General features: G+C 43.2%; 1 protein-coding gene across 1 annotated transcript; it reads left to right on the top strand.

Moving 5' to 3' along the window:
- The first annotated feature begins 574 nt into the window (after positions 1–574).
- LOC143277474 (uncharacterized) lies at positions 575–22,412 on the top strand. The gene is made up of 10 exons (XM_076582316.1): positions 575–692; positions 2,740–2,975; positions 3,399–5,293; positions 8,867–8,984; positions 9,880–9,981; positions 12,373–12,478; positions 13,695–13,813; positions 14,579–14,798; positions 17,333–17,391; positions 20,525–22,412. The coding sequence occupies exons 1-10, from the start codon at positions 659–661 to the stop codon at positions 20,549–20,551; spliced, it is 2,916 nt and encodes a 971-aa protein (XP_076438431.1). The 5' UTR covers positions 575–658; the 3' UTR covers positions 20,552–22,412.
- Positions 22,413–24,761: the final 2,349 nt, after the last annotated feature.

Genomic DNA, 24,761 nt, shown 5'->3' with positions numbered 1-24,761 from the left:
AAAACAACCCAAAACATCACATCCATCAAGACATTTGAAGAAATAAATCAAGTCTACTGTCAAGTTATTGTGACAGAAAGTAAACTGACAATGTAGTATCATGCACTTTACTTTCACTTTATCTTCTTCTTTTGTTTATCTTCACACCCTATGAATCGGAGGTATACAAATTTCTTCTTTTTTGTCTTGTTCTTCTTTGATCTTCTTATCTTTTTTATTTTGTTTTTTGGGTGTGTTTAAAATTTTTTTTATTTCATTAAAAAAAAAAAAAAAAAAAATTAGCACTGTAGCACTGTGCACACTCAGCAGTCGAAGGTCTAAACAAGACGACCGTGGCTAGAAGATTGACCATGGTTATTATTACTGTTATCAGGATCAGCATCATTATTTTCATTATCACCATCATCTTCAATATTTTCATTGTCATAATCATTATCAATTATTATTCTCATTTGTCATAACGGTGGCGTTTCATGCAATGATTTTGACTCATTTTGTAACTGTGGAATGTAGTCTGATTAAGGGGAATCCCCTTGATTTTCCCAACGCCGTTTTCGTCAGCACGACGGGGAAAAGCGAAACGCCGCCACACTGACTATTACGTAGATTGTGTTGTTATTTTGTGTGTGTGTGTGTGAACAGTGCGACAGATGTAACCATGTCAGTACTGACAGAGGTGAATCAAACGTTCGGTAAGAAGCATATATTGAAGATTTCTACGTTCGTTTTTGGTTCATTTTGTTTGATTTTGTTTCGTTTCCAGAATGTTGTGATTGCGCCATGTTGCCACAATGTTCCGTCACTGTGTTCGCCCTCGTGTGACCTTAATTTGTTGACTGCTGCTGGGATTATTATTGTTTGATAAGTACACCCCAGTTAAAGAGTGGGGTCTTGATTAAAAATCACCGTGAGAGCCATAATTGTGGAGGCAAAAGTAAAACACACAGACCGAAGCGTGTAGAGAAGCTTGTGATACTGTTTTTTGGACAAGAAGGAAGTTGTGCTAAAAAATAGACCGCGGCCATTGGTCCAATGATATCGTGCCTGCCCAGCAGATCGTTATTTGTTTGTTTATTTATCTACTTATCATTGTTTGTTGTTGTTGTTTATTTATTTTATTCATTTGTCTTTAGTACTACACCATGGAGAGCTTAGCCAAAGTATTGCCACCTATCATTGTATTAGCTAGCACGCAGAAAATATGTACCCAGTTGAGAAATTAACCCAGAAATTTCCTCACCAATTCCTCACTGCACCCCACACACCCTTCCTGCCATGCCCACAAAAAGAGAAAAAAACATCGTCTATTCACACACACACACACACACACACACAGAGATCTATATATCTGTATCTATAGATATATATATATGTATATATTTGTGTGTGTGTGTGTGTATATATATATATATATATATATATATATATATATATGTGTGTGTGTGTGTGTGTGTGTGTGCCCATCGTTTGATTATGTGCACACAGGATAGGTGCTAGAATTATCAACCTGTGTGATTGTGGGCCCTCAACAATGAAGAAGAAGAAGATAATGAACTTATTCTGTAAAATACAAATGACATTCTCATCATTACCACTATATATGTCAAGATTATAATACAGCAGTCATGTCTTTGCGATTGTTCTGTAGCACTATCAGTCACACAATTCAGACAGTTCTGTTTCACCCATTTATAAACGCGTTCTCCTAATCTCTATAGCCGATTCGATATTGAACATATTAGGACTGTAAGAGGAAGTAAACTGTCTATAAATGGCATTGGACAATTTAGGGGAGGCATTGCTAGCTTGAAGGGAAAGCCCAGGTTGCCTTAATTGTGGCAGGAAGACAGTGATGAATAGATTTTGTCCTTATAGGGTCAAGAATGCATGCATCCGGTGGCTTTGGGAGGATGATTAGTTCTGGAACTGCACATACACGGGAAAAGATTACATTAAAAAAAAAAAAAAAAAAATTAAAAAAAAAACCCCAAAACCCAGCACAGTTCCAGTGCAGCATGGTTACCTAGTCATTACATTTATTATCATTATTATCATCGCTCAATGCTGACTTGTCCCTCGCCCCTGCATGCTTTACCTGGTCGTTACACTCATTATCATTGCTGTTACCACTTAGTACAATCATTATTATCTGGTAATTATTATCATTGTTGTCTTAGCTCATTCCTTACATGGGAATGATTATACCTGGTCATTGACTTCTTATCATCATTATTAGAATATTACCTTGTCATTACACTGATCATTATTAGTATATATATATAATATTACCATGTCTGTAAACTTATGGGAATCATTATGATCTGGTCATCACACTTATCATTGTTGCCTTTCCTCAGTCCTGCATGATTATGTGGTCAGTTCACTTCTTGTCATTTAGTACTTTGTCATTACACTTATCATTATTGTTATCACTTAGTTATTACACTTACTATCATCGTATTACCTGGTCATTGCACTTCTTCTCATTATTATTACCTTGTCATTACACTTATCACTATTGTTATAACCTAGTTATTACACTTATCATCATTATTACCTTGTCATTACAATTAATCGTCGTCATACAACCTGGTCATTACTTTATTATGGTTATTACCTGGTCATCACTTATGAATACTATCATCAATATTACCTGGTCATTACCCTTGTTATCCTTATCATTACCTGGTCGTTACCCTTATTATCATCATTGTCTTTCCTCGTTCTCTGATCTCACAGATCTGAAAGCACCGCCTACATCATCAGATCTGGCAGAGCTGACAAAGAGTTTGTCCTTGACCCACATAGAAGACGACAATGGAAACAGCCTTCACCTTGTCCCAACTGACCTTTGCACTGTGGAGACGGAAGACGGCAAAGACAGTGGCTGCTCCAGTGAAAGTGGTGCAGAGTATGACTTGGCGGATCCTATTGATAACCTGACTCTCTACTCAGAGAGAGAAGTTGACAGCAGAGTAAGGGATTGGTTTTGGTGTCTTGTCGTTGTGCCATGGATTTGCTTTTGTTTAAAATTTTTTTTTCTATTTTTTTAATTCTCTGTTTGTTGCTGTATTGTTTCTGTATTGTACTGTATTAACTACAATATTTTGTAACAACAGATTTCTATGTGTGAAATTCAAACTGCTATCCCCTCTGAGAGTGTGTTGCCAGAGTGGAGCACTACACTTTTGTTTTTCTGTTTGTTTTTATTAATTTTTGTTATTACAAGTTTTTGGTTGTTTTTTTTAGGCTTGAACTAGTTGAAGTTAACTATCAGGAAAAAAAGAAGAAGAGAAAGTGACTTTATTACCAAATGTGCCTGTGTCACAAGGATAATTGTATTGTATTGTATTGTATTGTATTCATGTCATTCATTCCAAAGCACCATGTTTCAACAGGTGTTGGAGGAATTTGGAGGCAGCAAACGCAGCCGAGCAACCAGCGGACAGAGGGGGGAAGAGGAGGATGTACCACCCAAACGACCCATGGACATTCGGCCCCCTCCCTGCGACCTGCCCACAGTCACGTCACCACCTCAGGAAGGGAATGGGGGTGTCATGTCAAGCAGGCAGAACTGGATCAACTTTCAGAACGACGTGGCATCAAATCGCTCTCACGTGGCCCTCTTCCGCAGCGATGCTACACCGCAACAGGGCAGTAGCTCCGCAGATAATGGGAACAAGGGGAAGGCAGTGAGCCAGCAGAGATACACGCTGATCCATCCAGTGAATGTGCCAGACAGGCAGGGCGGGGCTGTGTGGAGCCAGGGGAGCGTGACGCTGAACGAGGGAGGAGGAAGTGTCTCAAACCCGTGGTCCAACCCGGCTGGAAACCCGCGCCCCCCGAGGGGCGGAACAGATCTACCAACAGACGTGGACGCAGACAGTGTCTGCTCCAGCCTGGAGGAGAAGAACAGGAAGATTGAGCAGATCAAGGAACAACTGATGGCCATATCAGGCGACACCGTCTCCAAGGCGGCCGGACAGTCTGACGGCCTGCAGGTGGGCGCTGTGCTGGTGACCGGGCCCACTCTCCCTCCACCCCCTGGGCACAGTCCTGCAGGCCCGCCGCCACTCACCTCTCCCTCACAGCCCACCTGGTTCATGGAGGGGGGGGTTCGACCCTGGCACAGACCGGCCACAGCTGCCGAAGAGCGGCAGACCCCTTGCACCGTGCAAGGCCCCCCTCGCTCCGCCGCTGTCCCCATATCCCTGTCTGACACATGCATCGGACCTCCACCCCTCCAACACAGGGCGCTCCGTCCATCAGTGGGGAGTCCACTGGCTGTGCAGGGAGGTGGACGGGGTCAGGGGGTCGTGAACGGACTGGTGCCGACACATACAGGAGGAAACAGACCGGCAGTCGCTGTCCAGCCTATTGCAGCCCCTGCCCAGCCTGTCAGCACGGTGCAGGACAGCGGTGCCATCTTGAGGCAGTGCTCCTTGACCGGGCAGGCACCGCGTGGACCACACACAGGCGGCAAGGATCATAGGGTTGTTCTCCGTCAGGACAGCGCTTCCTCCACCGCCTCCTCTGCTGGCTCCAGCACGCGCAGCACACCGCCGCTGTCGTGTTTGGGTTCGGGTCCCATTGCCCGCACGTGTCTGCCCAGTGTGGGTGGCTGCGGTGCCGTCATCATTTCCCACGACGCGACATCACCCGCACACACCCCCTCCCCGTTCTCTCCCTCGTCCAGCGCCTCGGGAGACCAGTTTGCCCAAACTGCCTCCTCTCCTCCGGCCGCCCTGGGAAGCCCTCGCTCCACCACAAGTTCGAACCTCCCCGCCACCAGTCCTTACCCTGCACAGTCCCATGTCTCTCCTGGGGTGTATTCTTTGCCTCCAACTCCAGAGAGCGACTGCCAGTCCCCGCTGGGGAAGGCCTCACAGGATTTCCTGACGCCAGGTCCGTGGCAGGCGACGGAGCAAGCGTTTTTCCACCCGGGCGCTAGCAGTACGTCAACGGTGATTGGCTGCCCTGGACTGCCCACCCCACCTCACGGATATACCACTGGCTCTCCCCTCACTCCCGCCGTGTCCTCCTCCTCTTCCTCCTCCCCTCCCATCCTGTCTGTGAGTCGCCTCCCTTCTTCACAGCTATGTGTGGTGAACGGTTCTGTTGTTGCAGTCGTGTGTTCGGCGCTGCCCATGGGAGAGGGGGTGGGGAAGGTGGAGGAGGAGGGGGAGAGGAAGGAGGAGGGGGGTGTGGACTTTGAGGAGAGGGTGTGTGAGGAGGTGTTGGACGCCGTCTGTGACGAGCACGGGGAGTGGGTCACCGACAGCTATGGAGACACGTGAGTTTTGTTTCTCTGTGTGTGTGTGTGTGTGTGTGTGTGTGTTGTGAGAGTGTGTGTGTGTGTGTGTGTGTGTTGTGAGTATGTGTGTGTGTGTGTGTGTTGTGAGAGTGTGTGTGTGTGTGTGTGTGTGTTGTGAGTATGTGTGTGTGTGTGTGTGTGTTGTATGTGCGTGTGCGTGTGTGTGTGCGTGTGTGTTTTGAGTGTGTATGTGTATGTGTGTGTGTGTGTGTGAATGTGTGTGTGTGTTGTGTGTACAAGTCAGTGTGTCATTTGCCTTCCACTAGTTCCAATGTATACACTCAATGTGAGTTGTGTGTGTGTTGTGTCTGTACACGCAGAGAGAGAATGAGTATAAACAGATGTGTGTGTGTGTGTGTGTGTGTGTGTGTGTGTGCGTGTGTGTGTTGTGTGTACAACTACAAGTCAAATGTCTTGATCTTTCCACAAACTGTCTTCACTTAAATGCCATATTAAAAATATCTAATCAATGCATTCATTCATGAATACAGAGGCATTCACATTCACACATGAATGAATAACAAGAAGGACATGAAGAACAAAAAGAGAAGTGCACATGAATGGAAACTATGAGATTAATTATATATGATTGTTGTTTCATCAAACACAAACAGGAGGATAACAATATATTCAATTCACATGTCTGAATTAGAACAGGTCCACAACAATACCGGAGAATTCATGAACACATGTACAGCTACAACAAATGGATAAATCTAATAAAAGATAGCATGCACATTTAGTCAAAGAATTACACACATGAAAGAACCCATGGCAACAAAAGGGTTGTTTGTCCCTGGCAAAATTCTTAGGAAAAAAAAAATCCACTGTGATAATGAAACAAATGACTCCGAAAGTTTGTCTCTCCAGGAAGAGCAGCTCAAATGTAGCACAGAAAAATTTTGGGAAAATTCACTGTAGTAGAGAAACAGAGAGAAAAACGAGAAGAAGAGAGGTTGACATTGTACTGTATTCTCCTTGGGGGGAAAAACAACCCCTAATTTTACACAGACAAAATCTGTTGTGACAATAAAGAAATACAATCAACACAGCTGTATTAATACAATATAATGCAATATGCATTACAGTAGAGTACAGTACATTTACAGCTTAGTCATTTGTGAAGGACTATGAGTATGACTCTCCAACAAGGAGGCAGGATTTCACTCACTTTCAGTGCTGCTCTTCTTGGGGGATAGTTGGCCTTTGGGAACCATCCCAGCGCCGACTGTCCTAAAACCCTCTTGGCCAAGAGAGTGCAAATGTAACTTGAGCAAGACACCACTTATAATAAAATTCCAGCCCAGATAGTCAGGACAGCAGTTGCATCGTCCTAAAACCCTCTTAGCTGAGAGAGTGGGGGTGTAACTTGGGTAAGACACTCACCACTACATATTCTAGCCCAGATAGTTGGGATAGCAGTTGCATCATCCTAAAACCCTCTTAGCTGAGAGAGTGATGTGTAACTTGGGTAAGACACTCACCACTACATATTCTAGCCCAGATAGTCAGGACAGCAGTTAACTTGGGTAAGACACTCACCACTACAAATTCTAGCCCAAATAGTTGGGATAGCAGTTGCATCATCCTAAACCCTTTTGGCCGAGAGAGTGGGGATGTAACTTGGGTAAGACACTCACCACTACAAATTCTAGCCCAAATAGTTGGGATAGCGGTTGCATCATCCTAAACCCTTTTGGCCGAGAGAGTAGGGATGTAACTTGGGCACAGTGCTCTCTGGAACAGAAATCAAATCAAATTCTAGCCCAGATAGTCGATACAGCAGCTGCCTCTTCAGCTGGTCAGATGGTCCTAGTTGGAGTTGGTCCAGTGGAGTGATGGCCTAGAGGTAACGCGTCCGCCTAGGAAGCGAGAGAATCTGAGCGCACTGGTTCGAATCACGGCACAGCCCCCGAAGTTTTCTCCCCCTCCACTAGACCTTGAGTGGTGGTCTGGACACTAGTCATTCGGATGAGACGATAAACCGAGGTCCCGTGTGCAGCATGCACTTAGTGCACGTAAAAGAACCCACGGCAACAAAAGGGTTGTTCCTGGCAAAATTCTGTAGAAAATTCCACTTCAATAGGAAAAACAAATAAAACTGCACACAGGAAAAAATACAAAAAAATGGGTGGCGCTGTAGTCTGGCGACGCGCTCTCCCTGGGGAGAGCAGCCCAAATTTCACACAGAGAAATCTGATGTGATAAATAGAATATTTATACAAATAGTTTGTTTCAGTTTCTCAGGGAGGCATCACTGCATTTGGACAAATCCATATTACATCACATTGGCTAGGCAGATGCCTCTGTGTGTGTGTGTGTGTGTGTGTTGTGAGTGTGTATGTGTGTGTGTGTGTGTGTGTGTGTGTGTGTGTGTGTGTGTGTGTGTGTGTGCGTGCGTGCGTGTGTACCTATCAGAGTGGATTTCTTCTACAGAATATTGCCAGAAGACAACCTTTTCAGCGAGCCATTGCATGCCGCATGGGCCTCGGTTTATCGTCTTATCCAAATGACTTTATGCTCAGTTTGATTTTTTCCAGTCAAACTTGGAAGAAAGGGTGAGAGCAGGATTCGAACCCAGACCCTCACAGACACTGTGTTGGCAGATGTATGAACATCTTAACCATTCTGCCACCTTCCTAATAATAATAATAATAATGGTATTTATATAGCGCTGAATCTTGTGCAGAGACAAATCAAAGCGCTTTCGCACCAGTCATTCACACGCACGCATAACTCTAAAAACTGGAGAAACTGAAGACAAGGGAGAGGCAGGGAAGGGAGGCTATTTTGGGAAGAGGTGGGTGTTTTAGGCCAGACTTGAAAGAGCTGAGTGTGGAGACTTGAAAGAGGAAGTTCATTCCAATTGCAAGGTCCAGAGACAGAGAAAGAATGGCGGCCAACAGTTGAGTGTTTGAATCTGGGTATGCGTAAACAGAGTGGATCTGAAGCCGATCGTAGTGAGCGAGATGGAGTGTAGAGGTGAAGGCAGCTACAGAGATGTGGCTCCATCATGATCATACTCATAGTCGGTGCGCATGCCAGACCATCAGCTGCCCAAAAGGCTCTTCTATGGCGAGCTGCAACAAGGGAAGAGATCACACGGAGGTCAGAAGAAGCGCATCAGAGATACTCTGAAAGTCTCTCTGAAAGCGTTTGATATCAACCCTGACTCCTGGGAGGAATCTGCAGTGGACCGTGACAAATGGCGCGCTGCTGTGCACAAAGGTGCCAAGTTGTGCGAGGCCAACAGGACTGCTGCAGCTGTTCAGAAGAGGCAGGCCAGAAAGTCACGGGCAAACAAGCTCCCTGGCAATGATATGCCTGTCTTTGTCTGCCCCAACCGTCAGCGAACATTTCGTGCGCAGATTGGACTATTCAGCCATCTGCGCACTCACAGATAGACTCATGAGCATCCCCCCCACACCCCCCACCACCACCCTGCCCCCATCCCCCAGCTGGATGACAACGATGGTCATCATCAATCTTGATGGACACACACCACCACTCATAGTCTGACACGACTGATGGTCATACAACTTTGTGCAACAGGATTCTTCACTCCCTGTCCGGTATGGAGAACGAGAGAACAGCCGTGGAATACGCTCGCTGCCTTCGGTCCAAGCCGGGCTTTCTAAGAGCTCTCAATTCTTACAACAAAAGTTTAGAGGTACGCCTTTTTTTTGTTGTTTTTTTGATCTTATGTTATTTTGGTGTGTGGTTGTTGTTTTTTTTGTCTACAAGACTGTGTGAGAAGGTTGCCTAACTTGATGGTGAGATGTGTGGGGTTTTTTTGTTTTTTTTTAATTAATTTTTTGTTTTGTTTTTTGTTATTGTTTCTTTTCAAATTCTGCTTCAAAGAATTTTGCAGGATTTTGTTGTTGTTGTTATTGTGAATTCTGCATGGCAAAATGATGAGAAAGTGCCTTCTCATGATTTTCAGTGACAAGAGGATCAGTATCAGTAGCTCAAGGAGGCGTCACTGCGTTCGGACAAATCCATATACGCTACACCACATCTGCCAAGCAGATGCCTGACCAGCAGCGTAACCCAACGCGCTTAGTCAGGCCTTGAGGAAAAAAAAAATATATATATATATATATATATATATATATATATATATATAAGCGTACATACATAAATAAATAAATAATAATTATGATGAAAAAAAAAATGAAAAAAAAGATAAGAGGAATGATGGTTTACCCTAAAGTGAGTTGCCAACCCAACGATTACCATCATTGATTTTGTTGGATTTTTTCATTGACTTTGTAAAGTTCTTGTAATTTCTTTGTCCCACTTCACTGACCTGACACACTGTGTGATTGTGTGTGTGTGTGTGTGTGTGTGTGTGTGTGTGTGTGTGTTTTGTCAATGTATGTGTGCCCTAATAGATGTATGTGTCTTATTTGTGACTTTATCTTGTTTAAAAAATTTTTAAATTTTTTATTTCTTTATATTTTTTTTTAAGGTAGGGAATGCTCCTTATGAGTTGTAACATGCTGTAGGGTGTAAATTATGGTAGTTTTCGTGTTTCCGCAGTGCGTTTTGTGATGGTGTTGCAGACGCCGTTATACAACGCAGTGTGTCTGGGGAAGCTGGCCCTGGTGGGCGTCATGCTGCAACTGGGTGCTGATGTCAACCTCCTGTGTCGCTATGGAGACCAGGTGAGAGCAGTTGTCTCGAGCAGATTGTAAAACACTGTAGGTGAACGTATATATGTATGTATGCCATGTAGGTATACAACGTAATTTGTATGTACACCATGTGGGTAAACACTTGGTAAAACGAAAGGAAACAAAAGGAATTTTTATTTCACAAGGGTAGTGGATTAAGCACAGCTGCTTTTTTACATCCAGCGCTCAAACATTGTACATATGACATGATGAATGATATTGATATGAAACATTGTACATATGACATGATGAATGATATTGATATGAAACATTGTACATATGACATGATGAATGATATTGATATGAAACATTGTACATATGACACAATGAATGATATTGATACGGATACTTATCTAGCGCCTGTTCTAGGTCAGAGACCAAACTCAAAGCGCTTTACAAACACGGATTCATTTTCACGACAAGCTTCCTACCTGGATAGAGCCAGCTGAAAGCTGTCTCTAGGTGCTCATCATGTGTTTCAATCAGCTTTCAGTCATGTGCACGCGCACACACACACAGCCACACACACACACTCAATCACACACACACACACACACACACACACATTCACACACACTCACACACACACACACTCATACACACACACACACACACACACACACACACACACACACACACACACACACACACACACACACATTCACACACACTCAATCACACACACACACATACTCACTCACTCACTCACTCAGACAGACATGTAACATTTTATGTGTATGACCCTTTTGTTTATTTACCCCGCCACATAGGCAGCCATAGTCCGACATGCAGGTAAATGTTGTATGTATGCTATATAGATGTTATTTATGTATGCCATGCAGGTAAATAATTTATGTATGCTGTGTAGGTAAACGTATGAATTCTGTGTTGGTAGAAATTGTATGTATGTTGTGTAGGTAAATGTTTTTTGTATGCTGTGTAGATAAGAATTGGGCCAACAGCAAAGTGAGAGCTGTATTATCAATGGTTTCTCCAGTCAATAGGAAACCATTTACAGCTTATTCTTTTGTGAAGGACTATGACTCTCAAAGTAGGAGGCAAAATTGCCCTGGCTCTTAGTGCTGCAGCCTTGTGGGCTAGTTAGCCTTTGGGAACCATCCCAACACCGACTGTCCTAAAACCCTCTTGGCTCAGAGAGTGGGGATGTACTTGGGCAAGACACTCTCCACTATAATCAAATTCTATCCCAAATAGTCGGAACAGCAGTGGCCTTCTACGCTGTTCTGATGGTCATAGTCGGACATGACTGACTATCATATATATATATAGATAAGAATTGCATGTATGCCATATAGGTAAACATAATCATGAATGTGCTGTGTAGGTAAGCATTGCTTACATGCCATGTAGGCAAATGTATGTATGCGTGTAGGTAAATAAAACATTCTATGTATGCTGTGTAGGTATACGTTGTATGTATGACGTGTAGGTAAAAGTTGTATGCATGCCATGTACATAAACGTTGTAGTTATGCCGTGTACATAAACATATGCCATGTATGTGAACGTTTCATGCATGCCACGTGGATAAACATCATAGGTAAATGTTGTATGTATACTGTGTGTGTAAACATTGTATGTAATGTATGCTGTGAAGGTGAACATTGTGTGTATGCTATGTATGTGAATGTTGTATCTTTGATCAGGCATCTACTTGGCAGATGTGGTGTAGCGTATATGGATTTGTCTGAACGCAGTGACGCTTCCTTGAGCTACTGAAACTGAAACTGAAACTGTTTACCAATGCGACAGAGGGTCTGAGTTTTCCTGAAGAGTTCAAAATGTTCCATCAGTAAATGTTCAAAATACCACTGAAATCTTCGTCTTCAGTGTCCGAGTTGAAGAGGACCAGCACAGCTTCCTCTGCCATCTTGTCACTGACTTCAGCCTCACTTTCACTTTATGAACATGAAGGTGGAGGTCGCTGCTGGTTCGTCACTTGCACTGTCGTCTGCTAGTTTGATCGCCTTAAATTTGAAGGCTGCATCATAGGCATAACGTTGCGTTTTCGGCATGATGAGGGTGTACGCTTGAGCAGAGTAGAACTGAATGCTGATCTGAAGTCTTTAATGTGTGTGGATTTGATTTATAAAACGTGAACAGTTAGCACACTATCCTGAAGCTCATCCAAAAATTCATGGACAGAAATATGATTTTGGTGAGTTGAAGGGCAACTAAGAATAGACGAAAACGTTACACTCCCGGGATCGTTAAAATCCTCAAATAAGCCGCATCATTGTATAAGCCACAGAGGTTGAAGCTGCAGTAAAAAGCCGCGGCTTATAGACCGAAATTTACGGTAGTTTTGAGAAGAAGTCCAATGGGTCAGCATCGCTGAAGGTGTGATTGGTCCTGTTCCCAGGCACACGCTCCTTTGCACAGAGCGGTGGACAAGGGTCAGACTGACATGGTCGACATGCTGCTGCGCTCCGATCGCATCCAACTCAACGCTCGGCGTGGCTCAGATCGTAAGTGTGTCCTTTGTAAGTGTTGTGTAGATCGACGGTACGCATTCTCCATTGTGCGTCAGTTGTGTGTTAGGCTGAAAGTGTGCGTAGATGGTATCTGTTTCCGTGGTCACATTTTTGTGCGTCGTTTGTGTGTCATTTGTTCTTCTTCCACTTCACTCATGGGCTGTGACTTCCACATTTACTTGTATGCACGAGTGGGCTTTTACGTGTATGACTGTATTTACCCCTACAGTGTAGGCAGCCATACTCCGTTTTGGATTAGTGAGGAGGGGGTGTTTGCTGAGAATGTTCTTGTTTCCATAGCTCCCTGAATGCTGACATGGATTAGGGGATCTATAATGTGCGTAACTGATCTTCTGTATGCATATGTACACTCAAAGGGGTTCAGCCACTAGCAGGTGTGTGTATGTGGTGACCTGGGAGATCGGAAAAATCTCCATCCTTTACCCACAAGGCCCAGTGACCGGTATTCGAACCCTGGAGCCCAGATTGAAGGTCCAAAGTTTTAACCATGCATAAATGTTGTGTCCATCAGATTTTATGTGTCGGTTGTTTGTAAGCTGTAAGTGTGTAGATGTCATCTGTTTCCATGCTCAGAATTTTGTGCATCAGTTATGTGTTGGTTTTAAGTATGTGTTAATGGTGTCTCCCTTCACACTCAGATTTTGTGCGTCAGTTTTGTGTCATTTGAAAGTGTGTAGATGGTCTCAAGTTTCCACGCTCATATTTTGTGCATCATTTGTGTGTCGGCTGTAAGTGTGTTGATGGCATCTGGTTTCTATGGTTATATTTTGTGCGTCAATTGTTTGTTGGTTGTAAACTTGTATGTGTTGGTGGCAACTGTCTCCATGCACAGATTTTGTGCATTATTTGTGTCTTGTTTAAAAGTGTGTAGATCACACAGAAACTTGACGTTGAAAGAATCAAGTAAGTAAGAACACTTGTTTTGACATCAACCAAACTGCATGACTGAGAGTGTTAAGTCTGAAAAATTTGGCGCTGCGGAGCGTTTTTCACTCTGAAACTTGGTGGTGAAAGAGTCAAATAAGAAAGAAACCTGGTTCTTTGTTGACGAGGACTTTGGGATCAAGGACGATATGATAATTTTGGGATCGACAGTGACATAATAATGTGAAGGCCGTATTCAGTTTCCCCGACAGTGTTCCACCTTTGGTTAAAGCTGACAGTGGGTGACCAGTGCTGTGGTTTGCAGACTGCACGGCGCTGATGGTTGCGGTGATGAGACACGTCCCAGGCCATCCCCTCCACGACCGGCTGGACATCATCGTCAAACTGATGCAAGACGACGATAGGCTTGACCTGCAGGCTCGGGTATGCCATTTTGGGGGGGAGGGAGGGGGGGAATGTTGGGGTTTTTTTGGTTTGTTTGTTTTTGTATTTGTTTGTTTTCTTGTTGTTGTTTTTTTGCCTCTGCGATATTGTGTTGTTTTGTTTTGTTTGTTGATGGACGCCGAGTGGTTAAAACTCAAGTTTTAAGAATAAATAAGATGAAATAAAAAGTCATTTGTATCGTCACTGAGCTTCAGAATACATCCCTTTTAAAGATGATGTCAACAAAATCACACTCACATGATCCGCATGTGCATGTTTGATCTTCTGCGTGCGTATACACACAAAGAGGGTTCAGGCACTTAGCAGGTCTGCACATATGTTGACCTGGGAGATCGGAAAAATCTCCACCCTTTACCCACCGGGCGCTGTTACCAAGATCCGAACCCGGGACCCTCAGATTGAAAGTCCAACACATTAACCACTTGGCTATTGTGACCATCTGATGATGGTGAGGATGATAATGGTGAGGATGATAATGATGGTGAGGATGATGATGATGATGGTGAGCATGAAGAAGATGATGATGATGGTGAGGATGATGATGATGATGGTGAGTATGAAGAAGATGAGGATGATGATGATGGTGAGGATGATGATGGTGAGGATGATGATGATGGTGAGGATGATGTGGATGATGGTGATGGTGAGTATGAAAAAGATGAGGATGATGATGATGGTGAGCATGAAGAAGATGAGGATGATGATGATGGTGAGGATGATGATGATGGAAATGATGATGCACAGGACCCCCGGTCAGGCAAAACAGCGCTGATGATGGCGATCGAAACGAAAGACATCCGTGTAGTGGACGCCTTGCTGAATGACCTTGACCTAGACGTAGCACGCCATCTCATCAACATGCAGAACAGGGCAGGTAACTCTGCCGTCCACCTGGCTGCAGGTCTGCGCGACATCTCCCCAAAGGTCAAGGAGCACATGCTGAGGCAACTGATTCGGCTGGGCGGTGAGTGGTGATGATGATGATGATGATGATGGTGATGATATGAATACTTATATTGCGCCTATCCTCGGTCAAAGACCAAACTGACTGAGTCATTTACGCAGCAGGCTGCCTACCTGGGTAGAGCCGACTGACAGCTGCCGTTATGCGCTCATCATTCGTTTCCTATGTCATTCAATGAAGTGAGATTGTGTGAGTGATTTGTTCTTTGTCGTTCCTGATGACTGGTTAACTCACTCAGTACGGCCAGTCCTCTCTTCTCCTCTACACAGACCCCTCGGATGTCCTGTGGGTGTCTGAATGACCCAACCTTTAGCTTCCGTCGTCAGAATTGTGGTATTCTTTGTCAATATTCACCTCTTCAGTATAAGAGCCTTCCGCTTGCAATATTTTGATGATGGTAGTTGGGGTGAAACGCTGTTAACGTCGTCTCTTTCGCCGTTTGTATGGAGAGGGTTAAAACCATGGGACGCTGCAGGTCAGTAAACATGTAGCATGATAATACACAAGTGTATGTGTGCTTGTGATTGAAAGTGTGATTCAGTGACACAGGGAAAGAATGGTGAGCACCTGAAGCCTTCTGTCAGTTGGCTCTACCCAAGTGAGGAACCTGTTGTGCAGATGACTCTTGTGTTTGTAAAGCACTTAGAGCTTGGTCTCCGATCAAAGATAGGCACTGTATAGAGCTTGGTCTCCGATCAAAGATAGGCACTGTATAGAGCTTGGTCTCCGATCAAAGATAGGCACTGTATAGAGCTTAGAGCTTGGTCTCCGATCAAAGATAGGCACTGTAGAGAGCTTGGTCTCCGATCAAAGATTGGCACTGTATAGAGCTTGGTCTCCGATCAAAGATAGGCACTGTATAGAGCTTGGTCTCCGATCAAAGATAGGCACTGTATAGACCTTGGTCTCCGATCAAAGATAGGCACTGTATAGAGCTTGGTCTCCGATCAAAGATAGGCACTGTATAGAGCTTGGTCTCCGATCAAAGATTGGCACTGTATAGAGTTTGGTCTCCGATCAAAGATTGGCACTGTATAGACCTTGGTCTCCGATCAAAGATAGGCACTGTATAGAGCTTGGTCTCCGATCAAAGATAGGCACTGTATAGAGCTTGGTCTCCGATCAAAGATAGGCACTGTATAGAGCTTGGTCTCTGATCAAAGATAGGCACTGTATAGAGCTTGGTCTCCGATCAAAGATAGGCACTGTATAGAGCTTGGTCTGCGATCAAAGATTGGCACTGTAGAGAGCTTGGTCTGCGATCAAAGATTGGCACTGTATAGAGCTTGGTGTGCGATCAAAGATAGGCACTGTAGAGAGCTTGGTCTCCGATCAAAGATTGGCACTGTATAGAGCTTGGTCTCCGATCAAAGATAGGCACTGTAGAGAGCTTGGTCTCCGATCAAAGATAGGCACTGTTTAGAGCTTGGTCTCCGATCAAAGATAGGCACTGTATAGAGCTTGGTCTCCGATCAAAGATAGGCACTGTATAGAGCTTGGTCTCCGATCAAAGATAGGCACTGTATAGAGCTTAGAGCTTGGTCTCCGATCAAAGATAGGCACTGTATAGAGCTTGGTCTCCGATCAAAGATTGGCACTGTATAGAGCTTGGTCTCCGATCAAAGATAGGCACTGTATAGAGCTTGGTCTCCGATCAAAGATAGGCACTGTATAGAGCTTGGTCTCCGATCAAAGATAGGCACTGTATAGAGCTTAGAGCTTGGTCTCCGATCAAAGATAGGCACTGTATAGAGCTTGGTCTCCGATCAAAGATTGGCACTGTATAGAGCTTGGTCTCCGATCAAAGATTGGCACTGTATAGAGCTTGGTCTCCGATCAAAGATTGGCACTGTATAGAGCTTGGTCTCCGATCAAAGATAGGCACTGTATAAGTATCCATAATGATAGAGTAGTAGGTGGCAGAATGATTAACTCACTCCGAATGATGGAACGCTATAGTGTTCCTGATGTAAGGTAGCGTTCAGGACGACGGAACGCTATAGCGGTTTCGACAATTAAAAATTTTTTCCACATTTTCCTCATGGGGTAGCATAACAATCACAGCTACACCAGGCATTGCAAACGTGTCAAGAGTCGAATGGAAAGTTTCTTCATGAGATTTCATAACAAAACACTCCACAGTGAGCCAGCGAGTTCAGGACCCCACATGACCAGCTAATCTGCAGGCGATACAAGTGGAAATTTTTTGAGCAAACTAGATCACAACAGCGTCTTTTACTGCTGCTAAAGTGATTGAATGCTTCAAACAGAAGGTTTCGACATAGAGGATGATGAAGACGTTGAATAAAGTATCTGCAGTGAAGAAAGCTACCAGCAAGAAGTTACTGATAGTGACTGAGCTTCTGAGAGCAGTGGGCGTTCACATGACGTGGGGAGAGGGGTCAGTGGGTCAAGTACAGTGAGTTTCATTCAGTTACTTTATGTTTTGTATTTTTTGTGATTTTTTTCCTAACCCTAACTGAAACCATGAAACCATAACAATAACAACATGCTACACTTTGTCTTTCCGACAGGGGAGACCAACAAGAAGAACAACGAGGGCGATACACCCCGGGAATGGGCTAAGCATCTGGTGAGTCGTCAGCTGTTGGCCCATGTACTTTGCCCTTGACCCTAGTTGTGACCTTGGACTTTACCCTTAACCTTTGATCCTATTTGTGACCTTGGACATTGCCCTTGACCCTAGTTGTAACAAGTATATTGAGGGAGGTTGGGGGGTTGGGGGTGCTCAGGGGAGGGAGGGGGAAGGTGTGCTTTGGAAATGGCTAACAAGACAGTAGAATAATTTTACAGCAAAACTTATTTTCCGCTCGAGCCATGCATAGCATTGCACTGGCTGCCGTTCTAATGAAGCTTTTTTGCAAGAGGACAACACTCCAGTTGCCATGGGTTCTCTTTCAGTGCCCCAAATGTGTGCAGCACACGGGACCCCGGTTTTTCATCTCATTCGAATGGCTGGACGCTCAGTTTCATTTTCCAGTCAAACTTGGGAGAAAGGGCGAGAGCGGGATTCGAACCCAAACCCTCACGGACTATCTGTATTGGCAGATGAACGTCTTAATTCACTCAGTACGGCCAGTCCTCTCTTCTCCTCTACACAGACCCCTCGGATGTCCAGTGGGTGTCTGAATGACCCAACCTTAAGCTTCCGTCGTCAGAATTGTGGTATTCTTTATGAACATTCACCTCTTCAGCATAAGAGCCTTCCGCTTGCAATATTTTGATGATGGTAATTGGGGTGAAACGCTGTTAATGTCGTCTCTTTCGCCGTTCGTATGGAGAGAGTTAACCTTCCCCGGACTGAATGGATTCACCCGGCCAGTCACATCTGGGGTGGAATGAAGAAAACTGGAGTAAAGGGCCTTTCCCTGCAGACACAACACAATACCAAAAACAGGGCCTCAAACGGAGGCTAGATCATCTCATCATCATCATCATCATCATCATCTTCATTTGTGGGCTGCACTCGTATGTTCGTGAGTGATCTTTTACGTGTACGACCATTTTTTTTACCCCACCATGTAGGCAGCCATACTCCATTTTTGGGGGTGTGCATGCTGGGTATGTTCTTGTTTCCATAACCCACCGAACACTGACGTGGATTACAGGATCTTTAATATGTGTGTTTGATCTTCTGCTTGCCGTATACACACGAAGGGGGTTCAGGCACTAACAGGTCTGCACATATGTTGTTGACCTGGGAGATCGGAAAAATCTCCACCCTTTACCCACCAGGTGCGGTTACCGAGATTTGAACCCGGGACCATCAGACTGAAAGTCCAACACTTTAACCTCTCGGCTATTGCGCCCGTTGGACTAGATAAGAATGCCAAGCTGATTCTGTCGTGGCTGCACCACCTCTGTCGTGCAAAAATGTCATCATAATAGCTGTGTAAGAGTGACCCTGGTAACATGTAAAACAACTTATCCCCTGAGGAAGTAACGTGATCGTTCCGAAAATTTGGAATATTTGACAGATTGATGTGTTCGCTTTCTTTTTTCTCTTTATATATATATATATATATATATATATATATATATATATATGACTCACTTCAAAACGCAATCATTATATATGACTCACTTCAAAATGCAATCATTATGTATGACTCACTTCAAAATGCAATCATTATATATGACTCACTTCAAAATGCAATCATTATCCTTTTACGCTTCATGCTTTGAGATGTGGTCAGGTGTGGTGCCGGCTTGATGGCAGTTTTGGGCATTGTATGTCTGTTATTATTGTATGTATAATTCTGCGTATTATGTTTATTTTCAGGTCAAGGTCAGGGGCATGTTTCCTTGGTTTATGTGGCATGAACGTGACTGTGCTTGTGCATGAGTGTTTGATCTTGGTGTTCTTTTTTTTTTGTTGTTGTTCTTTTGTTTCTTCTCTTCTTCTGCAGGTCTTATTGGGATCCATATTCAGTTTTTCAGCCTGGACTTGAGTGTACACTGTCAGCAGGGCTCTAAGCAACAAAAGACATTGAGATGAAGCAAGCAGCAAAAGATTCCGAGATAGATTAAGCAACAAAAAACATTGAGATGAAGCAAGCAGCAAAAGATACAGAGATAGATTAAGCAACAAAAGACATTGAGATAAAGCAAGCAGCAAAAGATACAGAGATAAATTAAGCAACAAAAAACATTGAGATGAAGCAAGCAGCAAAAGATACAGAGATAGATTAAGCAACAGAAGATTTAGTGATAAGAGTGTCAACAAACATGGTTACAAACTGTGCTTTTTTTATTTAAAAAAAATTTTTTTTAGGAAGTATCTGGGTTTGTTCCAGTGTACCTTTTCATTTACCTGTGTGCTTGCTGAACTGGTAGCATTGATTTAAGGTTGTGTACCTTGTGTATGGAGAGAGGGTGGGTTTTTTTCCTCTTTTTTTCCCCTCTTCTTCCTTTTTTTTCTTCTTTTTTTTGTGTGGGTCTTCCAACAACCTATTTCCCCCCCCCCCTTTTCTTTTTCCCCCTTTTTTCTGTCTTTTTTTATTTCTTCTTTTTTTTTCCCCCAACATTCCGTCAATGAGATCAATATACAAACACAAAATGACACTGTAATTAAATAACAAAGAGTGGTAACTCTCCTCACACACAAGGTACACAACCTCAGGCCAATGCTACTTATTCAACTAGTACAAATGTAAATAACAGGCACACTGGAAAAAAACAACAACTCAGACACCTCCTCAAAAGGTATATCAGTGTCTTTAAATCTCTACAGATGGACATTCCCCCCCCCCCCCCCCCCCCCCCCCCCCCCCCGCCCCCTCCTCCTGATCTTTAACGTTTCATGCATTACTATTCTTTGTACGTTTGTTAATCATTTACTCTCCTCTTTTTCTTTCTTTTTTTTTCCCGGACTTTCTTGGGTCGACCACCGTTTTATTTTGTATATGAATTCATTATAACAATTCAGAGTAGATGGAAAAGAAAGGGGGGAAAAAAAAAACAAAGAAAGAAAAAAAATGAATACAGTGTACATTAACAATAACATCGTCATCATAAGTCATTATATTGTTCTATCAATTTGGTCAAGGTGGACACATTTTCATCATGTGTAACAGTGCAGTTTTATAACATATAATAGACATTATATCTAGCATCAGCATAGAGTTATGGACACTCTGCTTAGCTAACGTAATCATTTACTTTCCTGGCTTCATTATTCTTTCATGTGCGCCTTGTGGTTGCAGATTGACAGAGTGGCTCGCCTGAGATAGTGGGAGGACCGTCGGTGTTCGGGCAGCGTTGATGAGGGAGACAATCTGTAAGGGAGACAATGTCCGAGTCTTCTGACGCTGTGAGCTATGGAAACTGTGCTGCTGTCATGGAAAAGTGTGGTAGTGCATTATCAGAATAATTATTACCAATGAGAATTAAGAGGTCCTTTGGATGTTTTTTTTTTTTTTTCTTTTTTTTTTTTTTTTTTTTGCACAGAATTATTGTACAATGTGTGAGAATCATATTCTTGTTTTTTTGTGTGAATTTTTTATTTTTTTAATTTTTTAAATTTTTTTTATTAAAAAAAAAGAAATTTTATTATTATTATTACTACTACCTTTTTCTATATTATAATTATTATTTATTTATTTATTTATGTAAGCTTATCTATTATTTATTCCCCCTTTTTTTTTTTTTTTTTTTTTTTTAAGACCTGACTAAGCGCGTTGGGGTACGCTGCTGGTCAGGCATCTGCTTGGCAGATGTGGTGTAGCGTATATGGTTTTGTCCGAACGCAGTGACGCCTCCTTGAGCTACTGAAACTGAAACTGAAACTATGTGAACTGACAGGCAGTGATGCCCCTTTCTCAATGTTATGTTCTATGAGGGTTTTGCGGATATGTGAAAATGATGTCACCCTTGAACTTTACACAAATGGGTCCCATTATATTTAACAGTTTTTTCCTCTTGAGGGTGATGCTGTTCAAGAATGATGCTTTTCGAGAACGATGTTGCTTGGGAATTCTGCTGCTTGAGAACTATGCTGTTTGATGATATGTTGACCTTCAGAGATTGACGATGTCTTATTGTGTTCACTTTGAAGGTATGTTTCTGCTCCTCACTTTGAGGGTACATTTGTACTCATCACTCTTTAAATGTACATTTTTACTCCTCGTTTAAGGTATGTGTGTACATGTCTCTGTAAGGGTACATTAGTACTCAGTTTAAGGGTATATTTGTACCCCCTGCTTTAAGGGAATACTTGTACTCCTCACTTTTAAGGGTACATTTATGCTAAACGATCAGGCGCAGGCAGTCGCTGGCTGGAGACATGCATGCATGGATCCTTATTTTCACTGTGACACAGCGAGAGGTGTTTATAGTACTGCACGGATCTTTAGTTTCATTGTGACACAGCGAGAGGTGTTCATAGTACTGTACGGATTTTTAGTTTCACTGTGACACAGCGAGAGGCGTTCATAGTACTGCACGGATCCTTAGTTTCACTGTGACACAGCGAGAGTTGTTCATAGTACTGCACGGATCTTTAGTTTCACTGTGACACAGCGAGAGGTGTTCATAGTACTGTACGGATTTTTAGTTTCACTGTGACACAGCGAGAGGCGTTCATAGTACTGCACGGATCCTTAGTTTCACTGTCACTCAGGAGAGGCGTTCATAGTACTGCATGGATCTTTAGTTTCACTGTGACACAGCAAGAGTTGTTCATAGTACTGCACGGATCCTTAGCTTCACTGTGACACAGCGAGAGGTGTTCATATCCTTAGTTTCAGTTTCACTGTGACACAGCGAGGTTCATAGTACTGCACGGATCCTTAGTTTCACTGTGACACAGCGAGAGGTGTTCATAGTACTGCACGGATCCTTAGTTTAACTGTGACACAGCGAGAGGTGTTCATAGTACTGCACGGATCCTTAGTTTCACTGTGACACAGCGAGAGGTGTTCATATCCTTAGTTTCAGTTTCACTGTGACACAGCGAGGTTCATAGTACTGCACGGATCCTTAGTTTCACTGTGACACAGCGAGAGTTGTTCATAGTACTGCACGGATCCTTAGTTTCACTGTGACACAGCGAGAGGTGTTCATAGTACTGCACGGATCCTTAGTTTCACTGTCACACAGGAGAGGTGTTCATAGTACTGCACGGATCTTTAGTTTCACTCTGACACAGCGAGAGGTGTTCATAGTACTGTACGGATTTTTAGTTTCATTGTGACACAGCGAGAGGTGTTCATAGTACTGTACGGATTTTTAGTTTCACTGTGACACAGCGAGAGGTGTTTATAGTACTGCACGGATCCTTAGTTTCACTGTGACACAGCGAGAGGTGTTCATAGTACTGCACGAATCCTTAGTTTCACTGTGACACAGCGAGAGGTGTTCATAGTACTGCACGAATCCTTAGTTTCACTGTGACACAGCGAGAGGTGTCCATAGTACTGCACGGATCCTTAGTTTCACTGTGACACAGCGAGAGGTGTTCATAGTACTGCACGGATCCTTAGTTTAACTGTGACACAGTGAGAGGTGTTCATATCCTTAGTTTCAGTTTCACTGTGACACAGCGAGGTTCATAGTACTGCATGGATCCTTAGTTTCACTGTCACACAGCGAGAGGTGTTCATAGTACTGCACGGATCCTTAGTTTCACTCTGACACAGCGAGAGTTGTTCATAGTACTGCACGGATCCTTAGTTTCACTGTGACACAGCGAGAGGCATTCATAGTACTGCACGGATCTTGTGCTGAATCTTGTGCAGAGACAGATCAAAGCGCTTTCGCACCAGTCATTCACACGCATGCATAACTCTAAAACTGTAGAAACTAAAGACAAGGAAGGGCAGGCAAGGGAGGCTATTTTGGGAAGAGGTGGGTTTTAAGGCCAGACTTGAAAGAGCTGAGTGTGGAGACCTGACGAAGCGAAAGAGGAAGCTCATTCCAATCGCAAGGTCCAGAGACAGAGAAAGAACGGTGGCCAACAGTCGAGTGTTTGAATCTGGGTATGCGTAAACAGAGTGGATCCGAAGCCGATCGTAGTGAGCGAGATGGAGTGTAGAGTGTAGAATGTTGTCCATGTCCTTTGTTGATAATGTTGTTTTCACGTGAGTTGAACGGTGACCTAGTGGTATAGCTGTGCCTGACTAGGTAGCGAGTGTCCATCGGTCTGAGTGCCATATACTTTTTTTTCATTTTTTAATATTTTTTTTTTAACATTTATTGGCTTATTTATCATATTGTTGTCTTTTTAAAAAATGTATTTATTTATTTTATTTATTTATTTATCTATTTATTTATTTTATTTTCATTATTATTATTATTTTTTTTTTTTTTTTAATTTTTTAATTTTCAAAATTTTATTATTATTTATTTATTTTATTATTATTATTTTTAATTCTTTCTCAAGGCCTGACAAAGCATGTTGGGTAACGCTGCTGGTCAGGCATCTGCTTGGCAGATGTGGTGTAGCGTATATGGTTTTGTCTGAACGCAGCGACGCCTCCTTGAGCTACTGAAACTGAAACTGAAACCATATATGGACTGGTTTTTTTTTTTTTTTTTTTTTTTTTTTTACTCCTCCCTCCACTCAAAAGACCTTGAGTGGTGGTGGTCTAGGAGCTAGTCTTTTGGATGAGATGTGCATTTAAAAGAGAGCCCTAGGCAATAAAAGGGTTGTCCCTGGCAAAATTATGTTAAAAAAAATCCTTTTTGATAGCAAAATAAATACATGTACAGACAGAAACAAGCAATAAAAAATTTTTTTAAAAAGCAAAAAAAAAAAAGTGTGGCATTGCACTATGGCTCTTGGAGAGTGGCCCGAATTTCACACAGAGGAATCTCTTGTGACTGGAAATAATACATTACAATGCAATACAATACAATACAATACAGCACAATTTAATGCAGTGCAATGCAATACAACACAATTCTTATGTGCATGAAGTGAGGGCGAAGAATTATGTGTTTGGAACCGGTTGCCGGGAGTACCAGAGGCCAACCCCTTGTCCACTCCCCACCGGACCCAACCCAGCACATCTCACAGAGTGACACTAAAGGAATGATTCAGGGCTTATAGCTTTTATAGGAGTTTCATCGGCTGAGAGCGGACCGGGGCAAGACTGCTCGTCTTTTAGCCGCGCGAAATTTGGCCAAGCAGAGCAAACCGATAGGCCTAGTTTGCATCAGTTTGACATGGTAAGTATATGTAACACCAAACATGGAGTATAATACAAACTCCTCCTTTTGGAATCAGTGACTTGTTTTTACCTGAGTTCCCACCATCCCCTCAGTTTGACTGTGTAGGATGTTTTATGATGCTTGGTTTCATGAACATTTTCACATTTTTTGGGAGGGGAAAAAATTGACATTTTTGTGACTTGCAGAGCAAAAACAGCTTGTTCTGAGTCTCAGTATGTCTCAACTCAAACATGGTGAATAGTCATCTGATCACCGCAACAGAGGAGCACC

This window comes from Babylonia areolata, chromosome 34 (genome assembly GCF_041734735.1).
Source record: "Babylonia areolata isolate BAREFJ2019XMU chromosome 34, ASM4173473v1, whole genome shotgun sequence".
In the NCBI taxonomy this organism is placed as follows: Eukaryota; Metazoa; Mollusca; class Gastropoda; order Neogastropoda; family Buccinidae; genus Babylonia; species Babylonia areolata.
The sequence above is the reverse complement of the archived record's forward strand: the minus strand, read 5'-3'. Positions and strand labels throughout refer to the sequence as shown.